Source organism: Silurus meridionalis, chromosome 1 (genome assembly GCF_014805685.1).
Source record: "Silurus meridionalis isolate SWU-2019-XX chromosome 1, ASM1480568v1, whole genome shotgun sequence".
NCBI classification, from domain to species: domain Eukaryota; kingdom Metazoa; phylum Chordata; class Actinopteri; order Siluriformes; family Siluridae; genus Silurus; species Silurus meridionalis.
Genome location: NC_060884.1, coordinates 25,435,710 through 25,460,918, shown reverse-complemented (window position 1 = coordinate 25,460,918; position 25,209 = coordinate 25,435,710). Strand labels below are relative to the sequence as shown.

At 37.0% G+C, this 25,209-nt stretch overlaps 1 protein-coding gene across 5 annotated transcripts in view; it reads left to right on the top strand.

Moving 5' to 3' along the window:
• The window catches only part of pde4ba (phosphodiesterase 4B, cAMP-specific a), a 170,777-nt gene that overhangs the window by 112,901 nt on the left and 32,667 nt on the right, over positions 1-25,209 (top strand). For 3 of the 5 annotated variants that reach the window (XM_046848780.1, XM_046848789.1, XM_046848811.1), the window contains 5 exons: positions 8,053-8,253; positions 10,048-10,084; positions 10,231-10,301; positions 11,538-11,587; positions 22,265-22,369. In XM_046848780.1, coding sequence (XP_046704736.1) covers positions 8,053-8,253; positions 10,048-10,084; positions 10,231-10,301; positions 11,538-11,587; positions 22,265-22,369 — 464 coding nt within the window. The remainder of the gene's footprint in view (positions 1-8,052; positions 8,254-10,047; positions 10,085-10,230; positions 10,302-11,537; positions 11,588-22,264; positions 22,370-25,209) is intronic. The other 2 variants (XM_046848797.1, XM_046848805.1) reach the window with 1 other exon arrangement.

Below are 25,209 nucleotides of genomic sequence, written 5' to 3'. Positions count from 1 at the left end.
AAAATTTTAATGTAATTTAAATAAATGAAATTAAATGTATGATTTATACTAGACATTGGGATATGTCTTATGTAGGTAGTATAAATATGCATTTTCTTCCAACCATAATGTGATGTATTGGTATAAAAAAAAAAATTGTGTGTGTTTGTGTGTGTGCATACATGTACATTGTGTGCATACATATGCTGTACATTGATCTCACAATCCTTCGCTGTTTAGTCTTTGTGTATCCTTCTCACTTAAAACAGCAGCATTTATAAAGTAATGCACATTTTGAAACAAAAAATAAAGGGTTCCACCACACAGACAAGCCAGAAACCCCTTCTAGATTGTAACGTTTTCTCTAAGAGTAGAGCCTTGACTCTGATTATTAAAAGTATTTCCTTTGGCTCTGCTCAGCTCACATATCAGAGTGCATACATTACATTATATAGTTCAATAGTGGTGTTGAATTCTCACTTCTCCCCGTTCAGTAGAAGTTCATTCATTTACTGTAGCAGCACCTCAGACAATAGTGCTGGCTGCAAGACAAATAGATTTACTATGTATTAATGGGAACATTATAACTCTAAAACATTACCATTTCTATTATAATCATTAAGGATTTGTGCTGCATGGTAAATGTGTAAATGGACGATTATCATCTGTATGGAAAAAAGGAAAGTTGCTTAATACTTGTCACATGTACTTTACAGCACAGTAAAATTATTTCTACACATATCCCAGTGATGTGAGGAAGCTGGGGTCAGAGCACAGGGTAAGCCATGATACAGCGCCCCTGGAGGGTTAAGAGCCTTGCTCTAGGACCCCAAGACTGGCAGCTTGGTGATATCGGGGGTTGAACCCCCAACCTTATGATCAGTAATCACTGAGCTACCACCTCCTTTGTTTTTTGCATATTCCAGCTTTTCAGGAGGTTCTGGTTAGAGCGCAGGGTCAACCATGGTACGGTGCCTACAGAGCTGATAGGGTTAAGTGCCTTGCTCAAGGGACCAAAAGTCCTGACCTTATGTTAAGTAACCCAGAACCTTAACTATTGAACCACCACTGCCCTGGTGTTGTTTTGTATAATATAAGGAGAGATTTTTAGCTGTATTTGAAAAGTAGGCCTAGTCAGAGATGAAGATGTATGTTTAGGTATTTTGACAAGAGAACGTCTTCAGGCTGGATATTGTTGCTCTTCAACCCGAAGCTGTGTGTGAGTGTTTATATGTATTATTATTAACGTCAGAGATATAAAACAAAATTATGAATACCTCACTAAGATAAACATTTGATTACTGGAACTAACTTGTTTTGTTAATATTCAACAAAGTAAAACATAACTATATAAGGATAGAATGTACTGTGCATATTGCTTTAGTGTAAAAGGAATAAAGCATTCCATGGCATGCTGTTTTAGGAAAAGAATCTACTTTGTGGTCTCACAACACCCTTTTGTTGGTAGTTGTGTTTTACTGTATATTAGCCGCTTTCCATGTAATACAATGCAGTTGGGAATGTAGACGGTTAATCCTATAAGTGTAACCACGGATACTATGATAATACTATCTCAGATGTTAGCATAATGAGCTTTTTATGCTCATGATCTTTTCTCTATGTATTTGTGTGTGTGTGTGTGTTTGTGTGCACGTACGTAGTATCTGTGCATACATATATTATGTTATGATGCTGCATTGTTTAGTGAAGGTCTCTATTGAAACATTTACATTTATGGCATTTGGCAGACGCCCTTTTCCAGAGCGACTTACAACTGAGCAGGGGAGGGTTAAGGGCCTTGCTCAGGGGCCAAGCACTTGCAGCTTGGTGGTGGTGGGATTTGAACTTGGATGTTGGGATGTTAAAACAACATGCCGACAAATAGAATATCAGTTCTTAGTGGTGGTCCAGGTCTAGAACACACATTTGGTTTGAGATAGAAACCGGTTTATCTTAAGGCCTGCTGCTATATGTAGTGCTCTATTGTGCTTCATGTGTCCTTCATAATAGTCTGATAGAGTGTAAATATTTTTGAGGCATGTCTGCTTACAGTGTTGATTTAAAACACTTTATCACATTTTGACCATATGGGCTGTTTGATAAGCTTGTTGGGGAGCGCACATGACCGCATGTGGTAGACATTTTTGATTGTTTACATGATATGTTGTTGTATAGCACATATCCATATTTTGCTTATTTTCTACACTTTTACTATACTTCAGCACATTTTTATGAATCAGCTTGGCAAATAGTGGTGTAATTCAGTGAAGGAGTAAAACATGGGCACCTAAACCCATACACACAGCACACACACACACACACACACACACACACACACACACACACACACACACAGAGAGTACCCAGACTAGTGCCATTCAGGGAGCTCTGCAGACTAAGGTATGTCATAGAAAAAACATTACACTGTTTCATAATAAGTGAACTCATTTGCCCCAAGCTGTAACTTCATGCCATTTAAAGCAAAGCTCGCAGCACTTCTTTCCTGGGCCACATTTGTAAAATGCTTCTCTCTCTCTCTCTCTCTCTCTCTCTCTCTCTCTCTCTCTCTCTCTCTCTCTCTCTCTCTCTCTCTCTCTCTCTCTCTCTCTCTCTCTTTACATCTTTCTGGTTTCTCTTTTAATGGGTCATTTCCCACAGATGTACAAATGCTTCGCTCTGGCTAAGAAAGTCCCCATCTTCCCCAAAGTCATGTGTCAAACCTGCAAACGTCATAAAATGGTATTGACCAGTTCTCCAAACGGCTTATTCTGCTCCACAAGACTGTATGTTTAATAAATAGATTGTCGCTTTGTTTAATAGTTATCTTTTTCTTTTTTTTTTTTTTTTGCTCTTATTGAAATCTGTTGTGACACTTTAATCTCTTATAAAAGCTATTAAGCTTCACCTGTTTAGCAATGTGGAATAATGAAAAATTTAAAAGCTTAAATATAATACAGCAAGCAACAAGTTGTAATTATAGAGTGATTTTGCAACACATTTTGCCTGCACTGTTTAGTTTTAGGTCATTCCCCTCCAACAGCTGAGGCTCCTTATCTGCAAGTGTGAAAGCTGACATGTCCTTCCTCAGCTACTGTATCTTTTCCCACCAATACTTGCAACGTCATAAAGCATTGAGCTGGTCTCCACTATTCTGTAAACATGAACTAGCAGGGACACCTGTGATTGGTTAGTCTCACTCTGACTGACAGGAGAGAGAATGCGGACATCCGTTTCAGGACTAAAGATGTTGTCTCAGGCTCCCGGCTATGCATAATTGTTTAAACGGCATAAGCTGTAATTCTTTGCTGTTTAAAGCAGGGTTTACTGCCGCTAATTGTCATACAGTACAGACCAAAAGTTTATATATATTATATATACAGTACAGACCAAAAGATTGGACACACCTTCTCATTCAAAGAGTTTTCTTTATTTTCATGACTGTGATTCCCATCGTGTTATAGAAGCCAGCTATGGAGTTTTGAAGTATGCTCCAAAATTATTGGCATGCCTGGATGGATGGATGGATGGATGGATGGATGGATGGATGGATGGATGGATGGATATACATTTTCCGCATTTACATTTATTTTATTTTATAAATAAATACATGAAATCACATGAAAACGAGATTCCTAAAAAAAACATTTATCTGAGACTATGTCTGATCCATTTCTCATCCTGTAACAGGATGAGCTCAATACATGGCAAATCATGAGCATGATTTAAGCAGGTACCTGTACCTACCACATTCACTGATGTGCACTGATGTTAATTTTGGCATTAACCTACTTAACAACAGAGCCCTTTTTCCATTAACTTTTAAAGCAATGTTTTACCAGCTGTGCCTTTAGTACTGGAGTAATATGTATATAGGTTTTCACACACACACATTTTCAAAACAATTAATAAGAATCTCTCATGACTTTCCTGGCTGGTTACCTAGAACAAAAATGGGTTGTAGACAGGATACTTACTCAGAGCTAAGATCACATTCCTGTACGCTTCTTGTGCAAGTTATTGGAAGACGATATTGTTATGTGTTTCAGTGCAGAAGGTGGCTTTTTTGAGGGATGGAAAGTTATTGACCCTTTGTTTCCTACACGCATGTCCTGATAATATCATCTAGCAGCATCTCTTATTTTAGCGTCTGTTCAGTCATACCATTGTATCAGCTTTTACTGTCTAATGAAAATGATAGAAGACTAGGAAACAAAGGTAATTTGTTTGCAGGGTGTGTGTGTGTGTGTGTGTGTGTGTGTGCGTGCGACACATTATTTAACCATGTACTAATAGTTTTTAAACCTTGTTATAAGAGTTAAACTGAAATTTTACACTCATATGTCCAAATGCAATTCAAGATAATAGTCTGTAAAGCTGAGAATAACAGGTTTTTGATTGCTTTTAGCACCTCCTTGTTTATACTGGGCACATTTTCTAAAATACTGTAGAATTATCATTATGAGGCATCATATAAATCAGCACCGCTTCAATCATTGTCATCAGAACACTTGCCAAAAATGGGGTTCGACAAGTTGAAACCAGGTTGTACAATCAAATTATTTGTTCTCCCAAAAGTGCTGTATAGGCTTTTGTGAATTACACCAGAAAACAAAAATAACCCATTCATTAATCATAATTATTTAAAAGAAAGTGTGAGAAATAACCTGTTAGTTAGTTTTCAAAAGATATTCCCTAAACAGAACAAATTATATTGCATTGGTTTAAAAGAAAGTCTTGTGGCAACTCATTAAATACTTCATTGTACCATCGGGGGTGCTATTTTCTGCTATTAAAATTGCCAATCAATTTTTTACAACTGTATATTACGTATAGTATTGTGTAGCAGAGTATGTCAAAAACAGTACAATTCATTTGTTCATTAAAAATATTCTACTGTTCCATTGTTTTCAATAGTTCTTTCTATTGTTATCTGTTTACGACAGTGATAAGAATATAAGTTTTAGTATTAACTTTTGTAATACTAATGCAATATGTAATATATCTGCGTAATAATGAAACTGTCGTTGCCTTTATTTTAAGAAGTTGCATTATTGTCATGGGAGCTTGACATATCGGATAGACAAGGTCATGACTGCTACTATATCTGTTTTCAAGCCTGTTGTCATCTGGGGGTGTAGAGGGACTCAGAAAACAGGACATCCCATGAGATTGATTTTCCCCAGGGTGAAAAGAGTAGGCGTCACTTCTTTAAAAGAGTTCATTTCATCAGATCAAAAAGATCTCACACTCCGTGTACAGAACGTAAGACGAAGGACAGATGGTCATTAGTTCTTTCAGTTAGCCAAAGATTACTAAAGCTTTCTGACGTATCATATTGACAAATCTGAAATAAAATCATTAAACGATTTCCTGCTATCGTAATATGCTACAGCAAGGTTTGGTTTTGTACAGGATAACGGTAAATAATTTAACATGGTGCATATTTGTACAACACTGTATATGGCTGCATTGTGTGGTGCAGTGCCATACATTATACAAAAGTATGGGACAGAATGGTAGATATGTGACCATATGGTATAGTACAAGTATAGTACAATACATTAAGCTATGGTAATACAGTATTATACAAAAAATTGAGAATGGTGTAGGGGACAAAGAATGGCGTAGTAAAGTACACAATAGCATGATACAATGCAGTATGGTATAATACAATTCTGAATGGTACAGTTAAGATTTTTATTTCACTATTCCAGCTGGGATAAATGGGTTTAGAGAAGAAACATATTATGTTGCTTTTTCAAGAAATCTGTAGGAAACTGGGTAATGATTTTGTTTCAGATTACTGTCAATACAGCACAGAAAGCTTTAGGAATCTTTGGCTAGCCTGATGAGGTAAAGACCAGACAATGTCCTACATCCTTAGAGTGTGAAATCTTTGTGACCGGATGAAATCAAGTTTCACTGAAGGAGCATGGCGCCCACGCCTTTCACCCTAGGGAAAATCATTCACATGGAAGGCAATGAAAGGTTATTATAACAGCAAATAAATCTGAATTAAGATGTTCATCAAGCACATACTCAACCATTCTGTATCATATTATTCTATACTGCTCCATACTACACTATACTATATGATATACAATACCATACCAGACTATACTGCATTTTATTCTATACCTTAATGCACCATATTACACCTTGCCGTTTCATATAATATACCATACTTTACCATGCTACACCATGCCATATCATATAATTTACCATACTTCACCATTCCATATCAGATACTATATTATTCTGCACCATACTATACCATTCTGTATCATATACCATATCAAATCATACTGTAATTTATACTCTTCCATACTGCACTGTACTACATTATTCTGTATCATATACTATAACATACCGCACTATGCTGTATCATACCCTATTGCACCATTTTACACTATGGAGAATTGTTTTTCAGTACAATGCAATGCTTTACCATACTATGCACAACGTTACTCTATTATACTTTACCCCACTTTTTAATGTTGCACTTTTGTACTATTCACTGTTATGTATTAAATATGATATGGACATTTTCCAGTGATATTCAGAACCACTGCATTTTTGGTTGTGACTATCAGGAAGGACGGATGACAATAGTGGGATGTTGCTACATTGTAAGCAGCATAATGAAGTGTGTGAGCTTAGTCGACACAAGAACTCTGTCAAACCACAAAGCTCACTCTGATGTAGTGGTCACTAGGTGAGTCATGCGACTCAGTATCAGGAGATATCATTATCACAGGCTTCAGTGTGTGTATGTGTGTTTGTCTTTGTACTTTTAGTAGATGTGGAATTGGTAGGTGTTCTGTAAAGGTCAGTTCTCTGTAAGAACTTGGCGTGAGAGCAAAAGGTTGGTTTTAATCAGCTGGGACGAAGTGGTACATACTACAATTACAACAATGTGCTTGTTGTAAATGAACCTAATATTTTAGAATATTTAATAAAACAAACTTGTGATGAGTACACAGATACCAAAAGCATACTCTAATATGCAGTTCCAAGTTTAATTTGCATTTGTAAAATTGTAAGTAGAAGACAAACATAGCTCTTCAGCTTGTCTATAACATGGCTGTCTCTCTCTTACTTTGTGGCTTTAAGGGCTGTCAAAAGCCATCAGTACACATGCTTTGAAACAACCAAGAGCCACAAGGACACTAAAACTCAGACCTCTCAAAAGAGAATGTCTTATACTATCAGTCTTCAGCAAACACTGAGATAAAGCCCACATTTTAACAGTGTTTGTTTGAGTTAAGCTTGATGTGCTTCCAGTGCCGGTCGTCTCGTTTGAAGTGGGCCATGGCCATCTCCTCCTCACTTCCTGAGGACAAGGATGCGTCTTGCTTCCTCCCTTTACTTACCGGGAATCTCTGAGACTTTCCAAAACCATGCTGTCTTCTGGGACCACTTGTCCAAACTTCACTTCACACATCCCACTACTTTTTTCCAGACAGTGAACTGTAGCTTGCTATCTTATATAAACATCTGAGATGCATAGAGTCTGCTATAAATGGACATATTTGAATGTGTGTGGAACTTTTTATGCATGCACTGCTAATTAAAGGTTTGGGGGGGAATTAAAGATTTACATTTTTTTAATAAGGCTTTTGATTGGCATTAGATGAAGAATGTTTATATACTTTTTTAAATTGTATTTAATTTTTTACTAAAAAGTTATGCAACTTTACCCCAAAAAGTTTGAGCTTTTAAACACTACATATTTCAAAATGGGTTACTTTATAGTTTTGTCGAATTTGACTATTTCCTCTTATTGGCACTATTTTTTAAGGTCAGTAAAACTGCTGGAGCAGCAGGTACCATGGCTACTTCACAGCTCCATGGTCCCCAGTTTCATCCCCCGTTTCTGAGTTCAGGTTACTGACCTTATGTTCTCCTTATGTCCATGTGGGTTTTCTCCGACCTGCCAAAAACATGCTGATCGGTGGTCTGTATTCGTGTTTAGACTCGTAAAGATCTTCCCCAGTGTTTTTAGTAGTCTTGCTGTGAATGTTTGTGAACTGAGCCACTCATGCAGATTGTCTGCTTTGTTTGCTGTTGCAGTTTCGATGTGGAGAATGGGCCGTCTGCAGGATGCAGTCCTCTGGATCCACAGGCCTCCCCTGGCTCAGGGCTTATCCTGCACCCCAACTTCTCCCAAACCGGACACAACCAGCGGCGAGAGTCTTTCCTCTACCGGTCAGACAGCGACTACGATCTCTCGCCCAAATCCATGTCCCGCAACTCCTCTGTCACCTCAGAGCTGTAAGTTATAATAATAATAATAATACAAATAATAATAATGTTAATAATAAAACTATAATCTATTACTCAGTAACCTGCAAAGAAGCATAAATAAAGTACTTGACAGTATTTTGATCACTTTTAGTTAATATATTATAAAAAATGTTTTCAAATACATTGCTGGATTGAACTTTGAGTGAGAAAAAATAGATATATTTTGTAATGGCTCCAAAAATAAATATTGTTAATTTCAATTCATTTTACTTGTATAAAAGGAGATTGTCAAAGCAACTGTAGAGAACAATATTACTACAGGATTTACACTGACCAGGCATAACTTTATTTCTAGCAATCAGGCATAACATTATGACCACCTGCCTAATATTGTGTTGGTCCCCTTTTGCTGCCAAAACAGTTCTGACCCGTCGAGCATTACCAGCCTCAACTTCTTCAGCAATTTGAACTACAGGAGCACGTCACTTAGATCGGACCACACGGGTCAGCCTTCACTCCCCACATCAATGAGATTTGACCGCCCATGACCCTGTCGCCGGTTCACCACTGTTCCTTCCTTGGACCACTTTTGATAGATTCTGACTACTGCAGACCAGGAACTGGAGCTGCAGTTTTGGAGATGCTCTGACCCAGTTGTCTAGACATCACAATTTGGCTCTTGTCAAACTCACTTAAAACCTTACGCTCGCCCATTTTTCCTGCTTCTAACACATAAACTTTAAGAAAAAAATGTTTACTTACTGCCTAATATATCCCACTCACTAACAGGTGCAACGATGAAGAGATAATCAGTGTTATTCACTTCACCTGTCATAATGTTATAATATTATGCCTGTCCAGTGTGTATTTTACATTTATAGATTTTTCAATAAGCCGGAGGTGACGGTAGCATGGAAAACCTCTCTGAAAGTTTTTGAGGAAGAAACTTTGAGAGTAACCAGACTCAAAAGGGAACCTGCCCTCATCTGGTTGTCTCCAAATAGTGCGGTTAATAATAATTCCCTTTTATAACTGCATTTTTATTGGTCAAAAAGTGCAATTGTGTAACCTGGAATTTAATTATATTAAACATTGTCTGTTTATTTGAAGTTATCAACTGTTTATTGATGGAGACTCGTGTACAAAGTCGTAATATCTTGTAATCTTGTGCATCTTTAGGCTGTCCATGTAGTCCTATCTGTAGCAACAGCAAGAATGGAAATATAATGCTGCATTTGCCAAACTATTTGGCTTATGTTTCTAATTACATCAATAAATCAAATATATGCTGGAACCATTTGAAAGCGTATGGAATGTTTCCAAAGGCATTTTAGGCTTATGGATAGCCTGCTGTGATATCTAGGCAAAACATTCAGCATAATGATAAGGCACAACCGCCTTTCAGCGATGTGTTTAAGACGTGCATAAAACTTACAGAAGCTTGAATTAGGCTGAATTAGGGGAAGGAATTGTGGGCAGGCTGCAGCATGAACCAGCAGCATTTCCTCTGATGGCCTCAGCTGGCACTGACTGCCTGCCATTACGTAAGGTACATTTCCCCTCTGACGTACTTTGACAGAATTTTTTTGGAACCCAGGGATTAAGGCGATTAGTGTGCAGTTTCACACTTTTTCCAGCAATTTGCAAATCGTCAAAGTAGTGAGTCGTCGACATCCTGTTTTTTAAGCCAATAACTCTACAGCGAAACTCTGTCATTCCTCAAACCTTGCTATGATGACTTGTCCATTATTGCTTCATGTGGTTTCATTTTGATAACATTTTAATTGAAAACTAAGTTATCATATCCTGTTTTGCTTTTAGGCATGGGGATGACCTAATTGTCACGCCTTTCGCTCAGGTAAACACGACTTCGCGTTACTCTGTCGTCATTTATTTGATTGCTCAGCAGTAGACGGGGGCTGTTCTTGTTTACTTTTGTCGCATTAATATTTAATTTGTGCCATTAAACATATTTATTTGAATACTCACCCTGTCTGTGTCTAGGTTCTGGCTAGCCTTCGAAGTGTCAGAAACAATTTCACCGTGCTGACTAATGTACAGTGTACATCAAACAAGTAAGTCTTTTTTTTTTTCAAGATGTAAATGCACGTTTATATAAAATAAAATAAAAAAGTGAAAAAACGTTATTTGTACTATTTTTTTTTTTTATTCTGGTCAAGTCTATATATTTATTTACACTTGAGCTATAATAAAATTCTGTGCAAACATCACAGACTGCCACCAGCTTTTTTTTGTTTTTAGCAAAGTTTTAACCAATTTAATCCTTATTTGTTTGTCTCTTTATGAAAATACAAACAGAAAATACATATATACATGTATGTATGTATATAAACAGATTTTCAGAACAAAATGACTTTTAGACCTCTTTTTTGTGTGCCCCCTTGCAATGAGCACATTGTTTTCAGTGATATTGTGTGCACTAGAACGTATAATTCTGCACTTCTTGCGCAATACGCCATTTATTGATTTCACTTATCACATTGGGTATAAAAGTCATACTTCTGTGGTAAATTACATAAGGGGAACAATTCCTACAGGAATGATGGTTATTCCTCATGAACCTACAGCAGCTATTGGTCAATAAAAGCCTCTTGACTTGACTTGACTTGACTTGACTTGGTCATTTCCCAGGCTGCAGTGGGCTTGATGAAGCACAAGAGGGCAGTATGAGCCCAGCGTAAAGCAATTTCACTCAGCAATAAAGTGCACTGACCCCCATCTGATAATTTCCTCATCCTACTTTCCACTTAGCACTTGACCACTTTAAAGACGTTAATCGCCCGCTCAGGCCTTTTCCACGTGTGCGTCGTTTTCACTCTCCGCACCACTTTTTTCCACCTGGCGTCTGAGAGCTGGAGATTCCTCACTTTTATTGAGCCCAGGGATTATTTTTCCCCTTCACTTACCACAAGCTACGTCAAACCAATTAAGATGTTCTGTCAGAGGCGTTTGTTGGGTTCAGATCAAGTCTGTCACGTCCCGAGTCAGACAGATGGAGATTGAATAAATCTCACAGTCTGACTGGAAATATATTCAGAAAGATTAATCCTGTCTGAGAATAACTATAAAGATCTAGAGCATAGTCGTATGTGCAAGACGTGATTTACTGCATTACATATTACACTTTATTTTCAATTTTCCTTTTAATAACTTTCGAAGGATAAGGTCACATTGCCCTGATAGCATTACACACAGAGGCGCACAAATGAATGTGGTAGATTTATATATCCTGTGAAATATAATAAACATGCTCAAGCCCATTATTATATGCACCCTTCTTTTTCATTTAGGAGATCACCAGCTACCACGCAGCCCTCCCTCACCAGAGTCTGTCTGTCTGGTAAGCTATCACACTTCATTATATTGTGAATGTGTAAAAGTCTGATTACTATTTCATGTGCTGACACATTAGAAATTTTGGCTGACTCGCTGTTTGAAAAAAAATCCAATTTATCTAATCATTCTTATAAACTGTGGGACGAATAAAGGTATATCTTATCTTATCCTATCTTATCTTGTCTCATCTTATCTTATTTTATCTTATCTTAAATATGAAGATTGTTTATGGAAGCAGGCATCTGACTAGACATTTTTCCTACCTTGTAATCTTTCTGATACAGCGTGCTTATATGTGTGTGTGTGTGTGTGTGTCTGTGTGTCTGTGTGTCTGTGTGTGAGGGAAAATAAAAGATGAATGAAATGTAAGAGGAAGTAAAGAGCCATAAAGAACATTTCCAAAGAAGTCCATCCCACATCATTAGATTGGATTCAGCTAGTATAGCTAGTACAAACAGCATTCAATTTGAGCATCTAATAACCACCAATAGTAGCAGAGTTCAACGTGAAAAGAAGGCGAATATAAATCCATCAGTATCATTTATGAACAAATGGCCCCTTATGTGAAGTACAGTTTTTGAAATGCAAATTTTGTCACATGCATAACCATAGACATTGACATGTAGTGAAATTAATTTTTTTTTTTTTAACAACTGGTCTATTAGAAAATAAATAATACAAAGAAAAAAAAACATCAATAATTAAAATAAAAAAAGATGAATAAAAAAGAATTGACAATGTAATAAAATAGAAAGTAATTGCATTGAAATAAAATAAATAGTATAAAGCCAATGAATTTGACAAAGATTTTTATTTTAAACATAAATAAGCGGCACCTGTCTATAAGCCGTGTCTACACTGAAACTAATGTACTTTACACAGGCTTTAACGAAAGACAGTGTCTGTTACACGGTGTAATGGGTGAAATATGTTGTGCTTCCTTTAGGAGCATAGCGGTATTTTGGGAATAGCCTGGCACTGCATTTTTCCGCTATTACTGCATGTGTGCAAGACCGAGGACTATGTCCTTATTATTTTCTGATGCTCATTTCTAAGTTTCTTTGACTAACCCGTAACGATGTTGCCAAGAAAAATAAAAAAGCACGAGTTTTGGAAACCTGTCTGTGCTTATATGATTTCTGTTGCAACTGGAGTTAGCGAGCTCTCCCGTCACCCAGACTCAACGCGTTACAACGGCTTGTATCTAAACAGTAGCCGACCAAGGAAGTCATTGTTCACTGTCTTCCTCCTTCCTTTCACAACAATTTATCTGGGGAGTTTATTTTTTGGCATCATCGTGCGCTTAAAAAAAAATGTTTTTTCTCCCGATGCCGTGCAGCTCAGGACACAGGTGAGGTGTGTTTTTTCGTTTTCGTTCGGAAATTTCATTGGTCTAATGTTATGGCGTTCAGTTCTTTGGCTTGAAGTTTGTGAAACCGGGAAAAACCCAGGAAAAATTCATAAATAAACCGCTTCGTTAATAATTTGGTAATTATTTAGGTATTAGGTAATTTTTACTCTGCCACAATGTGAGGATTGTATTTCATTCACAGTACAACAAAACAACTGGGTCAGGAATTTCTTTCAAAGTGCATGGGAGTGGCATTAAAAACATCTTAATCACGTCTCTGCACTTCATGCAAAATACTCAGTAAAGGAACATATGTATAGTACGGGTGTAAAGGTACACGTATTTGTACATACATTTTTTGGTACAGAGATTTCAGTTCAGTACACGTGTACCAAATGCAATACCTTTTTATGTGCGTAACATAGTTCAAATCTGAGTTTCCTCAGGAATGTATTAAGTGGTGGACCGCAAGTTTGTTTAGCATCTGCCTCACACTTTAAATGCATTAAAAAATATTTTAATAAACTTGAGAACATACACAAAATGCCAGGGGTATGAAAAATATATATATTTTTTATTTCTCGGTGGCTATTCACTCTGTACCAGAAATACGATTTGTTTTACGCATGCGTGAAAACGCTAAAGAATCAATGTTGATAGCATTAGCTGCTAACCAGGAAGTGGAAAGGAGAAAATCCTGACAATTCCACATACCAAGGGAGTGAATGACTGAATGAATGAAGGATGAAAGTAATTTACACATTTATTACAGTATGCTGAAATTAGGGGAACAGTTAAGTAAAACATATATTTATAAAATTAAATATTAAATGTAAAACATACACACAAACACACACACTTGCATATTACTCAAATGGGGTCTAACAAATGTAAACTATTTAATTAAATGTTTCTATTTATTTACATTTATTTAATCAATTTATGTTATGGCAATTTAATTGATACTTAATTTAATAATTGTAATAAAAACAGTGTATGCATTCATTTTATTTATTCTATTTTATTTTGATAAAGTATTAATTATTATATATTATTTCATATTTTATTTTACCAAGCAGGCATTTTATTTGAAATTGTTTTAAAAAAGGCAAATGTTCAAATAATGAAGTTAATAATAAACTGCTTTAATAAAAAATTACAAGCAATTATGTTTTGCGTGACTTAGAAAACATGGTACGTACCAAACGGTGAATATTGTGTACTGTTACACCCCTAGTGTACCATATTTTTCGGACTATAAGCCGCTACTTTTTTCCCACGTTTTGAAACCCGCGGCCTAAACAACGAAGCGGCTAATTTATGAATTTTTCTTGGGTTTTTCCCGGTTTTACAAATTTCAAGCCAAAAAACTGAGCGACATAACATTAGACCAATGAAATTTCCGAACGGAAACGAAAAAACGCACCTCACCTGTGTTCTGTGCTGCACGGCATCGGGAGAAAAAACTTTTTTTTTTTAACGTGCGACAATGCCAAAAGATAAACTCCCGAGAGAAATAGTTGTGAAAGGAAGGAGGAAGACAGTGAGCAATTACTTTCTTGGTAGGCTACTGTTTAGATACAAGCCGTTGTCTGGGTGAAGGGAGAGCTCGCTAACTCCAGTTGCAACAGAAATCATATAAGCACAGACAGGTTTCCAAAACTCGTGCTTTTTTATTATTCTTGGCAACAGCGTTAAGGGTTAGTCAAAGAAACTTAGAAATAAGCATCAGGAAATAATGGCATAATCCTCGGTCTCCACACATGCAGTAATAGCAGAAAAATGCAGTGGCAGGCTATTCCCAAAATACCACTCTGCTCCTAATAGAAGCGCAACATATTTCACCCGTTACACTGTGTGTAATGTGTCTTTCATTAAAGCCTGTGTAAAGTACATTAGTGTAGACAGTGCGGCTTATTCATGTTAAAAACAAAAAATATTTGTAAAATTCAGTGGGTGTGGCTTATATATGGGTGTGCTTTATAGTTCGGAAATTGCGGTATATAGAATATAAGCTTTTAGATTTCTATATGCTTTTTGAACATTATATTCGACATTTAGTCATCGTTTACGGTTATAATAATCTCCACTTTTCTGAGATGATGTTCTACTGGATCAAGGGCAATTAGTAAACTCAGATACTGATGTAGTGTGAGAAGGCCTTGTAAACCATAACCTTATAAAGCTCGCTTTATGTATACGCGCATTGTCATGCTGGGATAGGTTTAAGTCTTTTATTTTAAGTGAAGGGACAATGTTTAACCATCTAAAGACATCCTGTGAGGTAATAGTTAGAGGAAGAACCACATATGGCTGGAAAAGTCAGGTGTCCCAATACTTTGTCCATGTACAGTCGTGTAGATATATACTTTTATCAAAATAGTTCATTTGCTTCATCAAAACCTGCTTTATCTAGTTTAGCCAGATTTCTTAAGTGCTTACCAACACTATTTTTTATGTGACATCGCCACAGCTGTGACTCGTCCATGCAGCCTCTATGTTTATAGAGGCATAATAATAAGCATAAAAACATCCGAGAGAATAAAAATAACAGTACAAAAAATCTTTTTTTTCCCTTAATACCCCGATGAATTTGGCCAGTAACACTGTCTATGCTCTGTTTCACTTGGCTACGTGACTCTCTACACTGTTCCCAGCATTTTCTCTTTTACCATCATTCATCTCCAGGCTAGAATCTGGTGATTCAACCCGGTGAAACGCACACATATATACACACACACACACACACACACACACACACACACACACACACATTACCTATTGTTGAGTCTAGTATGGGAGCAGTAGAAGCCCACAGGAAGTGGCAAGCACTTATTGCTGACATACTCATGGACATATACACACACGTGCACACACACACACACACACACACACACACACACACACACACACACACACACACACACACACACACACAGAGTACTATATTGCCCATACTTGACGTTGTTGAGTCTTGTTTCTGTTTATAGGCCTTGGGAGACTGGGGTGCAGCATAGCACTGATGATGGTGTACGTGTGCACACACACTCCTTACCGGATTTGACCCAATGCCAGCATAATTACAATAATATACTTAATAGATTTTACACCCTTATACACACTATACAGTACACTATACACAAACACACCTGCTGAACCAGCCACACAATACCATTATGGGGGGCTGTTTTGTCTGACTAGGAGGTCAGCACTTTGGTATAATGGCTGGGAAAATTCCATCAAATTCCCCTGCTTTGGCCTTGAGGGAGACATGGAGCGTCACACCAGAAATTCACAAATGTAAGCTGGTGTTTCTCTGAACATGAGCGTTTCTTTGAAACAGGAGGAACGCTGTAGTAGTTGAGAAATTTTCTTGGCTGCTCGGCTTGTTTTTTGGTGAAGTAATACTGGAAGGGATGAAGTAATTGAGTAATGTAAAGCTTCCACGTCATACAACAGTTCACACCGAGTGTGATTTTCAGGGTGTTTCAGTTTTGAAAATGCAAATCTTTAATGTCATTTTGTTTTTTTGTTTTTTTTAATTGGATTCGATGTAAAAGGAAACGATACTGTGAGATCGGTGCTGCTAACTTCCTCATACTACCATTTCAGAGGATTCATGAGTTCCTCTAATCTAGAGTCATTTACACAAGAACAAAGAGACAATCTCCGGTTAGAGACGGAGTAGAGAGGAGTATAAGTGAGCGAGGTGTGTAGTGTCAGTAGGAGGTGTTCCTGTCAGGTGCAGTGGGTTGTGATTGACGTCAGTCTGCAGAGTGCGGCTTTTGTTGACTTCCCCTCAGCCCAGGTGGACTGGTATACGCTTCCTGAAGCTAGTCAGCCCTGATTAGTCTTACCATTATACAAACCCACAGTGACTAAGTGGCTCAGTGTGTTACATTGGTATTTACTTATTCATTTGTTTTTACACTGTGTTCAATTGCCATTAGCACACACTATTAAAAACTATGCCACATGTTTACACCACTGCATTGTGCAACAGTGAACCTGGACTTTTTTTGTTTTGTTTTTTACTGGCAGGAGAATTAAAAAATTCTGAACAATGCAGTTGTGCTGGCAGACTGAAGTTGAGAATTTGAATCATAACCGTGAAATAGACGGACAGACAAATAGCTTTATTGATCACAAAATCTTTTTATCATATAAATTGCTAAATGGACAAAAGTTTGTGGACACCTTTCCATAAAATTTAATTTCACATGTAGCCCCTATTTGCTGCTATTATAACCTCCACTATTCTAGGAAGATGTTATTAAAGTCAGATACTTAAGTAGGTGAGGTGAGGAGGTCTGGGGTGCAGACAGCATTCCAGTTCATCCCGAAGGTGATCATTAGGTTTGAGGTAAGAGCTCTACTACTCTTCTACTCACACCCATGTAAAGCATATTTTCATGGAGGTCGCTTTGTGCTCATACTGGAACAGATTTGGGTCTGCTATCCTACTCTGCAGCATGTAAAGACAATCGTGTGCATAAAACTTTGTGTTGACAGTCTGGTGAAGAACCACGTATGACTGTAAAAGTCAGGTGTCTCGATACGTTTATCCATATAATGTAGACCAGGGGTCACCAACATGGTGCCTGCAGGGCTTTTCTAAAAAGTAGCTGTTTCCTACTTTTGTTAAATCATTGTTAATAATTATTGTGAGAAATCATTAACATGATCAGTGTCTTTACATAGATGAATATCATTAATTATTAATAATAACATATAATAAAAGGTAAATTGAGCAAATTTGTTATTTCAGATCAAATTGAAAACTGTGTGTATCAAACTGGTAACCCTTCACATTAATCGGTACCCAAGAAGTAGCGCTCAGTTTCAAAAAGGTTGGTGACCCCTGATGTAGGCTGTAAAAAACACATCATACAGAAGTCATGGGCATTGAAAAAAGAGGACTTGGTGCTTTCCCAGTTTCTCTCGAACGAGCTGCAAAAGTAAAAAAGAGGCTTATGAGGAAACAGCTGTCTATAGCTGCTTTAGTGCTTCTCCCAACAGGAACTGACTTGTTTCATGGACTCACCACAACATAAAATATAACTATTAATGGAGAAAAGGTATGATGTGGCAGATGGTATCATAGAAACAAAAACGATTTGGGATGTTGTAGCCATTGTTGATTATTTTCCTGTAACTGTACTCCTGTTGAGTTTTAGTTCTTACATGAAACTTAAACAACTTAAACACTATACACCTATTTTTTTATATATATTCTGAAGCCAATGCTAAAACCTGATGACCTTCCAAGGTCATGCAAGCTTCTTTTGCTTAGTTATGCTCACTGTGTCATTCAACATGTAGACACTTTAATGAAGTCAGAAAAAAAAATCTAAATATTTTTTATGTATTATTTTTCCTTATTTACACCTGTGCTCTCCATCTTACTTTCTTTTTCTTTTCTTTTTTTTCTTTTTTTTAAATAATGCTTTATGGCCCTGACAAAAACATCCTCTATATCCTCCGCAGACACAGTGACACTCTCAGGCTTTATGAGTCTCCGTGTATGCTGCGTGTTAGTGATGTAACTCTCCTCTATGGAGACAATGAAAATGATAGAACTTCTGACCTCCTGTCTGCTCCTAAACTGCTTCCTGCGTGTCACACAAACAGGGTCAGAGGGCAGGAAGGAGAGCGCAGATTTTTCCTGTTTTTCCCTCACTGTTGGAATCCACCGGAACCCTGGAGGTGTTTTTCAGCATGTGTGTGTGTGTGCGTGCGTGTGAGCTTCTCTCACACCCCGAGCGATGACTCTACCTGTGAGTTAATGAGTGGGAAAAGTTGATTTTAATTTTTTTTCTTTTTTGGGCGGAAAAATTGGCTGCTAGCATAGTTTTCACACACACACACACAGGCACATATACAGTATTGATGGCATTTAAATACAGACTTGAGTCTAGGTCAGTTCATATCTTTTATCAGGACAAGCTGTACTCTGAAGTGCTCTTAAATCCTGTCTTATCCATGGACACTCTGTGGTTGACCTTTTCAGGGCCATGTCAGAGCTGAGCCAGATGAAATACAAGAAGATTAACAAAATCTCAGGATTGATGAGATTTGAAAAAAGAAAGCAAATGATTGGTGCTTAGATTGCGTCATGTTTCGTGAGAATAATGCGTGCATGCTTATGTGAACGATACCTTTATATATTCTGGTGTGTATGCTGACATCATATGTTTATCTGAAATGTCCTGAAAGTGAGAGAGAATTAGTGAAGTTCCCCTGCAGCTCTTGTAATCAAGAACATTACAAGTACATATGACGCCACAACGCTAACGTAAATGGAGCTACATTTAGTCTTTAGTCATCATACAGTCTTACTTCATAGGCATGATCTGTGTGTTAAGAATGAAGAAACGAGGTTGCCAGTACTTGAGAATTCGTTTCGGGCCACAGCATTCTTCATACTTGTTTCCACGAACAAATACAAGAGCAATAAATTATTACACAGGTTACGGTCACTGCCAGAGCAATGTCGACACACACACACATTTTATAACCAAGCATTTGATTTATCATTGCTCCAACATTCGAAAATCTGGGACTTTGAGAGTCAGTCTGAGATGCAGTATAACCCAATCAGCACGTTGAGGAAGTATCTAGCCGTGGAGAATGCTAAAGTCCCTAACACAAGCCTTATGGAAAACAGTGATATGTGTTTCCTAGTGCAAGATAAAATGCCATGAAATGCGTTAATAGATGGCTTCTCTATTGAATTAATAAATCTTGATTGTTGTGTTTAAGCACTCCTTTCCTTTATTTCCTGTCACAGGAATTGCCTTTGTTATGCTGGTATCGCGTTATAGCTGTGTGTGATTATTTGTCATTAAGATTAAGGCATGTTGGTAGAACAGAATGTGTGCTTCTGTATCCTGTTGTGTCACCTCAATCACATATACACACCTACAGCGTAATACCTTGGTACACATTTCACTTAAAGGCAGTTTGTTGGATTCAGAATTAATGCTTCCTGATATTGTCTCAACATTATCGAACATTTCTCTTCTACAAACACGTTTAAAGACGAAAGACATCCTTGGCAATCATAATTATGTATCACTGTAATGCTTAGATATGCATCGTAATGTGAACAAGTCTCTGAATCCAGTGGTGGACAGTAACAATGTAAATGTAATTCGTCAATGCACTTATCTGTACTTTAAGTATTTATATTTGGGGATTCTTTTACTTTAACTTGATAAAACTTTGGATAAAAACTGTAAAAGCATGCAGCAGGCCACCAATCAGGGGAGAGTGTGTGCTCTGTTTTGAACTTGTCTTGATTGCCACTTTGGGGTATCTATTAGCACAAATATACAGTTCAGCATCAGTTCAACAGCAAAGAGAATATTTTAAAAGTAATAATACAAATAAACCTTAAATTAAAAATGCCTGCTCTGAAATCCCGTTATTTCAGCTGGTTCTATAGGAAATTGTTTAGCTATAATTTTAATATCAATTAGTATTTGATTAATATCATTCTATCAATAAATTGGTTTGCTAAAAGTGACATTAGAATCTTTTACATAAACTGAGTTGGTTAAGCAACAGACCTGTGACAAAAATTATAATACGGTATTCTAGCTGTAATAAATCGCAGTACTTTGGATACTTAAGTACATTTGAGGCAAATGCTTTTGTACTTTTACTCAAGTGAAAGTTTAAAGGGAGCACTGTATCTCTACTTTAACTAAAGTACATGCTTTGTGTACTTTGTTCACCCTTGTCTAAATCTGCTCTGTTCTTTTTATAAATTCTGAAATGTAAGAAGCTAAAGTAGAACACTAGAGCATTAGGGAGGGAATAAAAGAGGTTATGTATGCTGTTATAGGAAAACCATCAACAACGGGAAGGTGTTAATTCATAACCATCCTGAAATGTTTCATTCCTGTTATACCATAGCAGGGTGTCAACATCATACTGTTTTCATTATTTTATAGTTGCACCAGATGTTGTGGAATGTCCATGAAAAAAAGCTCTTCCTGTTATCACTTGCATTATGTAAATGTCAGTCTCTTTCTGTTTTGAATTTATGACAAAAGACAAAACAAACTGGATAAACTGGGAAAAGTCCTCTATGCTAAATATTCTGCTGTGGCAGAAACCAATACAAAATCAGTTCTAAAACTTGAGTCTCCTTCCATTAATTTTAATTATAAAGCTCCATGTCCAAAATTATAATCAGTAGAGTGAAGGGATTTCAGTTCTACTTCAATATTGAAACTTGAGAATTAACATCACGATCCATGATTGCAACAACGATTAATGCCTATTGGCTAGAGAGATAATGGTATATTTGTTAATGTGGGCAATATAGCATAGCTTATTTGAATCATTATGTCAAACAACAGTTCGTTTGTAACTTTTACTTGCTACTTGTGGTGTAAATTATGTTAACATTTCAGGTTGTAACATCCAGTTAAGATTTATTTACATTTTCTTGTAAAGGGATAATTTTTTGCAGAAATATTTATCCTCTGTGGTGTGCTTCTTTTCCTGCTTTACGAAAGGAAAGTTTATTTCTGTTGATAGGCATGTGTGAAGATAATAACACAGTTCCATATCCTCAGGTGCTCTCTTAGTGTGTGGTGCTGAGATGATGTAAAGTGGTGAGACTGTTTGAGGTAATAGAGGAAAAGAAAATAGATCATGACAGAACATAGACTGAATATAAATTCTGAACGTGGTTTTTTAATGCCACATGCAGTGACTTTTATATACACTATATAGACAAAAATATTGGGACACCTGACTTTTCCAGTGATATGGTTGTTCTCAAAACTGTTACCACAAAGTTGAAGGCACACCGTTGTATTGGATGTCTTTGGATACTGTAGAATAAAAATTTTCCATTTGCTTGAACTAGGAGACCCACATCTGTTCCAGCATTACAATGCCAATGTGCAAATTGAATATATGAAGATATGTTGTACATGAGTTGGATTGGATGACCTTGAGAGGCCTGCTACAGAGCTCTCACCTCAATCACACTTAACTCCTTTGGGATGAATTTAAACACCGACTCTACAACAGGGATCCTCACCCTACTGCAGTACCTGACTAGGAACATCTTCTCAGAAGTGTGGATTTTTGTACAACCGCAAATGGGGACTAAGTGTCAAATGGTATGTTCAAAAAGCACATACGAATCTGTTCAACTTTTGTTCATATAGTGCATGCACCATAATGTAGGGTTTCATACAATACTCAAGTTAGCCATAAAAATCTATCAAAACAGGTATAAAGTTAGCTATCTACGAGAATTGCTTGATATAGGTAAAGGTGACGTGTTTTTTTTTTTATTTCACGTAGACACTGCAGAGGCACTCGCTCTGTCACGTAGACACTTCAAAGTTGTTATTCCAGAAGCCTACCGCTTAGATTGCCAGTCTGTCAACCTTATGATGCCTCCAACAGGTGCTGTTCATGACTCTATTCTTATCGCAGTGTTTGTGTGTGGCCTGTACGTCTGCACGTCTTATCACGAACACAAACAGACACGTGGAGCGGTCTGCTTTTTTCAGGCGCACTTTTTACAAAGTATACCACTGGGAAAGCATCTTGGAGGTGTTAAGCTTGATGATATTTTTCCCCTTTATACTGCTGCAAGTCATCAGTCCACCTGTGACTAAAGGGATCCTAGCACTTAATAGTAATCAGAGTGGTTTGTTATGATAAGTCTGTTTTGATTTGATAAGTGACTTTTCTTTATAAAAGATAGTGTGGGAAGTTGAAAAGAAATTCACATGCACTTCCTTGTTAAGAGTCTAACAATTTAAAAGGAACTTGTCAAAATGTTTTAGCTTGTGTAATCTGATAAAGTTACTTTTTATAGTTTACTAATGAACATCACATTGCAAAAACATTGTGAAAGACACTTTCATATGAAAGCCCATTTCCACCCTATTGGAAAAACAGTACTGTATGCCTAATTTTGACCGTATTTTTTACAATTCTGACTTTGTTTCTTCCAGTTCTGAGTTCATTTCTAACAACCAAGAGGTAGCTTAAGCTAACTATTGTGCTCCCTCTTTAGCGTTATAATGACAGGAGCTACAATGGCTGCGTCTGCTTGGGTGAGAGCAGTTTGTAAAATAATGCGTAAAATAGTCCTCTATGATTTTAGCCATGGTTTCACAGACCGATCTATTGACTGTAGCCTATTTCAGAAAAAAAAAAAAAATCAGAATTTCAAGAAATAAAGTCGGAATCTTGAGAAATAAAGCGGGAATTCTGAGAAATAAAGTCGAAATCGTAAGTAATAAAGTCTGAATCGCAAGAGAAATAAAGATGGAAATAAATGTTTTTTTCATCCTTTCTTTGTTTCTCTCTCAAAGACAAAATCTTATAGAGAAACCAGAGAAAACAAAAACTTCTCTGTCCCTAGTAGTAGATGCAGTAGTAGATGTAGTTCCTGTGAATGAACAAACCTATAATATTAATACGGGTTAAACTGCTGCTTTTATAACAAATGAATCCTTCAGATATGAGAATTCACCTGGGCTTTATCATAATAATAATAAGGATGTGTATTTCAGGACTTTTTCACTTGCCTTTTAAGGTGAGGGTTTGTCTTACTAAGAACACAAAAGAGTCACAACAAAGATAAGTACTGAGTAGTATACCATGTCTGGCATGCATATGGATTTTCTTATCAGTCTGTCTGTCTTTATCAGCAAACAAAATTAGGTTTCCAGCTTTATACAATAATAGTGTATATATGCTTAAAACCATCCCAAAGTTAGAGAGCATGGCCTTTACACAGTGTACTCTTCTCCATTGGCAAACAGTTTCTTTTGAGCACACATTATCCCTGTTCACTCCTCTGCCATTGATCATAACTTGACAACGTTGGAGTGTTTGAGGACTAAGATGTTATTTGCTCATGCATTTGGGAGTTCAAGTCTTTTCCAACAGCTAGCCCAACCCTAAAGCAATGCCCAAAACGCCGCTCAGTGTGTCCTTGGCATAACAGCCATATCACTGCCATGCCATTTTAATATGGAATGATAACTAGATTAAAATGAAAAACAATCCTGAAGGGCAGGCTTGTTACAGTAAGTTTCCACAGTGCTGCTTGTCTATAACGAGACAGGTGTCAGATATAGGTCCACTTCCAGTTAAACTGCTGGACCAGAGCAGATTATTTGAACAGGGTAGTGTTGATATAAACTCGGCTGAGTAGTTAGTCTTACATCCAGTAAAGGTCCATCTATTTCCTATTCCCTGCAGGGAAACCCATTTTTCTTTTATAGTTTATTTTCCACTTGTCTCAATTTCAGGAAGAAGAGTCAGGGGCTATAATTAGCCCGGATTCTTTATTGCAGCATGAGAAACGGAGCAGTCTGTAGGAACAAATAACTACATCGTCGTCGTGAGTGTTTGCCTCGTTTTGCTCATTTATGTCTACGCAGCATCACTTCCTCATGTCCCTCATTGGTGCTTGGCTCACAGTTGTCCATTCATAGTCACAGATCTAAGACAGGAAGAGGAATAACAGAGACTAAAGACAGAAAGGAAAAGCTGAGTTTTTCCAGATTTACTGGCTTGATAAGAATAATGACATGCAATGCTGTTGGTGTTTTCTGCATATTTTTGAACTGATATAACTGTAAATACACTTATATGCTTATATGTGCTACATACAGATGGGAGACAAATGTTATACAGGGTGTGTATGGGGTGCATGTATTTATTTTGCTGGTATGATCTAGAGGAAGCGTCACTACAAATGAATACAAAGTTCTTCTGACTGTAATGAAACATTTCTATACTCATGGGCATAGTCACTTTCACAATGACCTGATTAGGGGATTATTATTCAGTAGAATGGTATTCATTTACATTTTCTTAAGGGATATTCAATCAGCTCCTTTTACCTGTCTTGTTGGTAACCCATTTGACATAACAGTTTGTAACAAAGGATACATTAGAGGAGTTTATAGAAGGTTCTACTTTACATCTGATAGTGATGTAAAACACTATACTCCCATAGCAGAACAATGATCATTTAAATCTGTTATATTCTGTATGCTATGTCAGTAGATTATTCTGCATTTGATTTCCAACTTTTATATTTTCTTCCTTACAACTAAGACTGCACCATCGTTGTTTTAGTTAATTTTATTTGCCCAGACCATAAAACATGATCTTTCACCTCATGTTTCATCTCAGATGCTTGTTCTGTACATAGAGCTTTATTTAACATTTATAGAAGGAGCTCTTTAGTGTCAGGAATTTTTTAATCGCCGCTTACC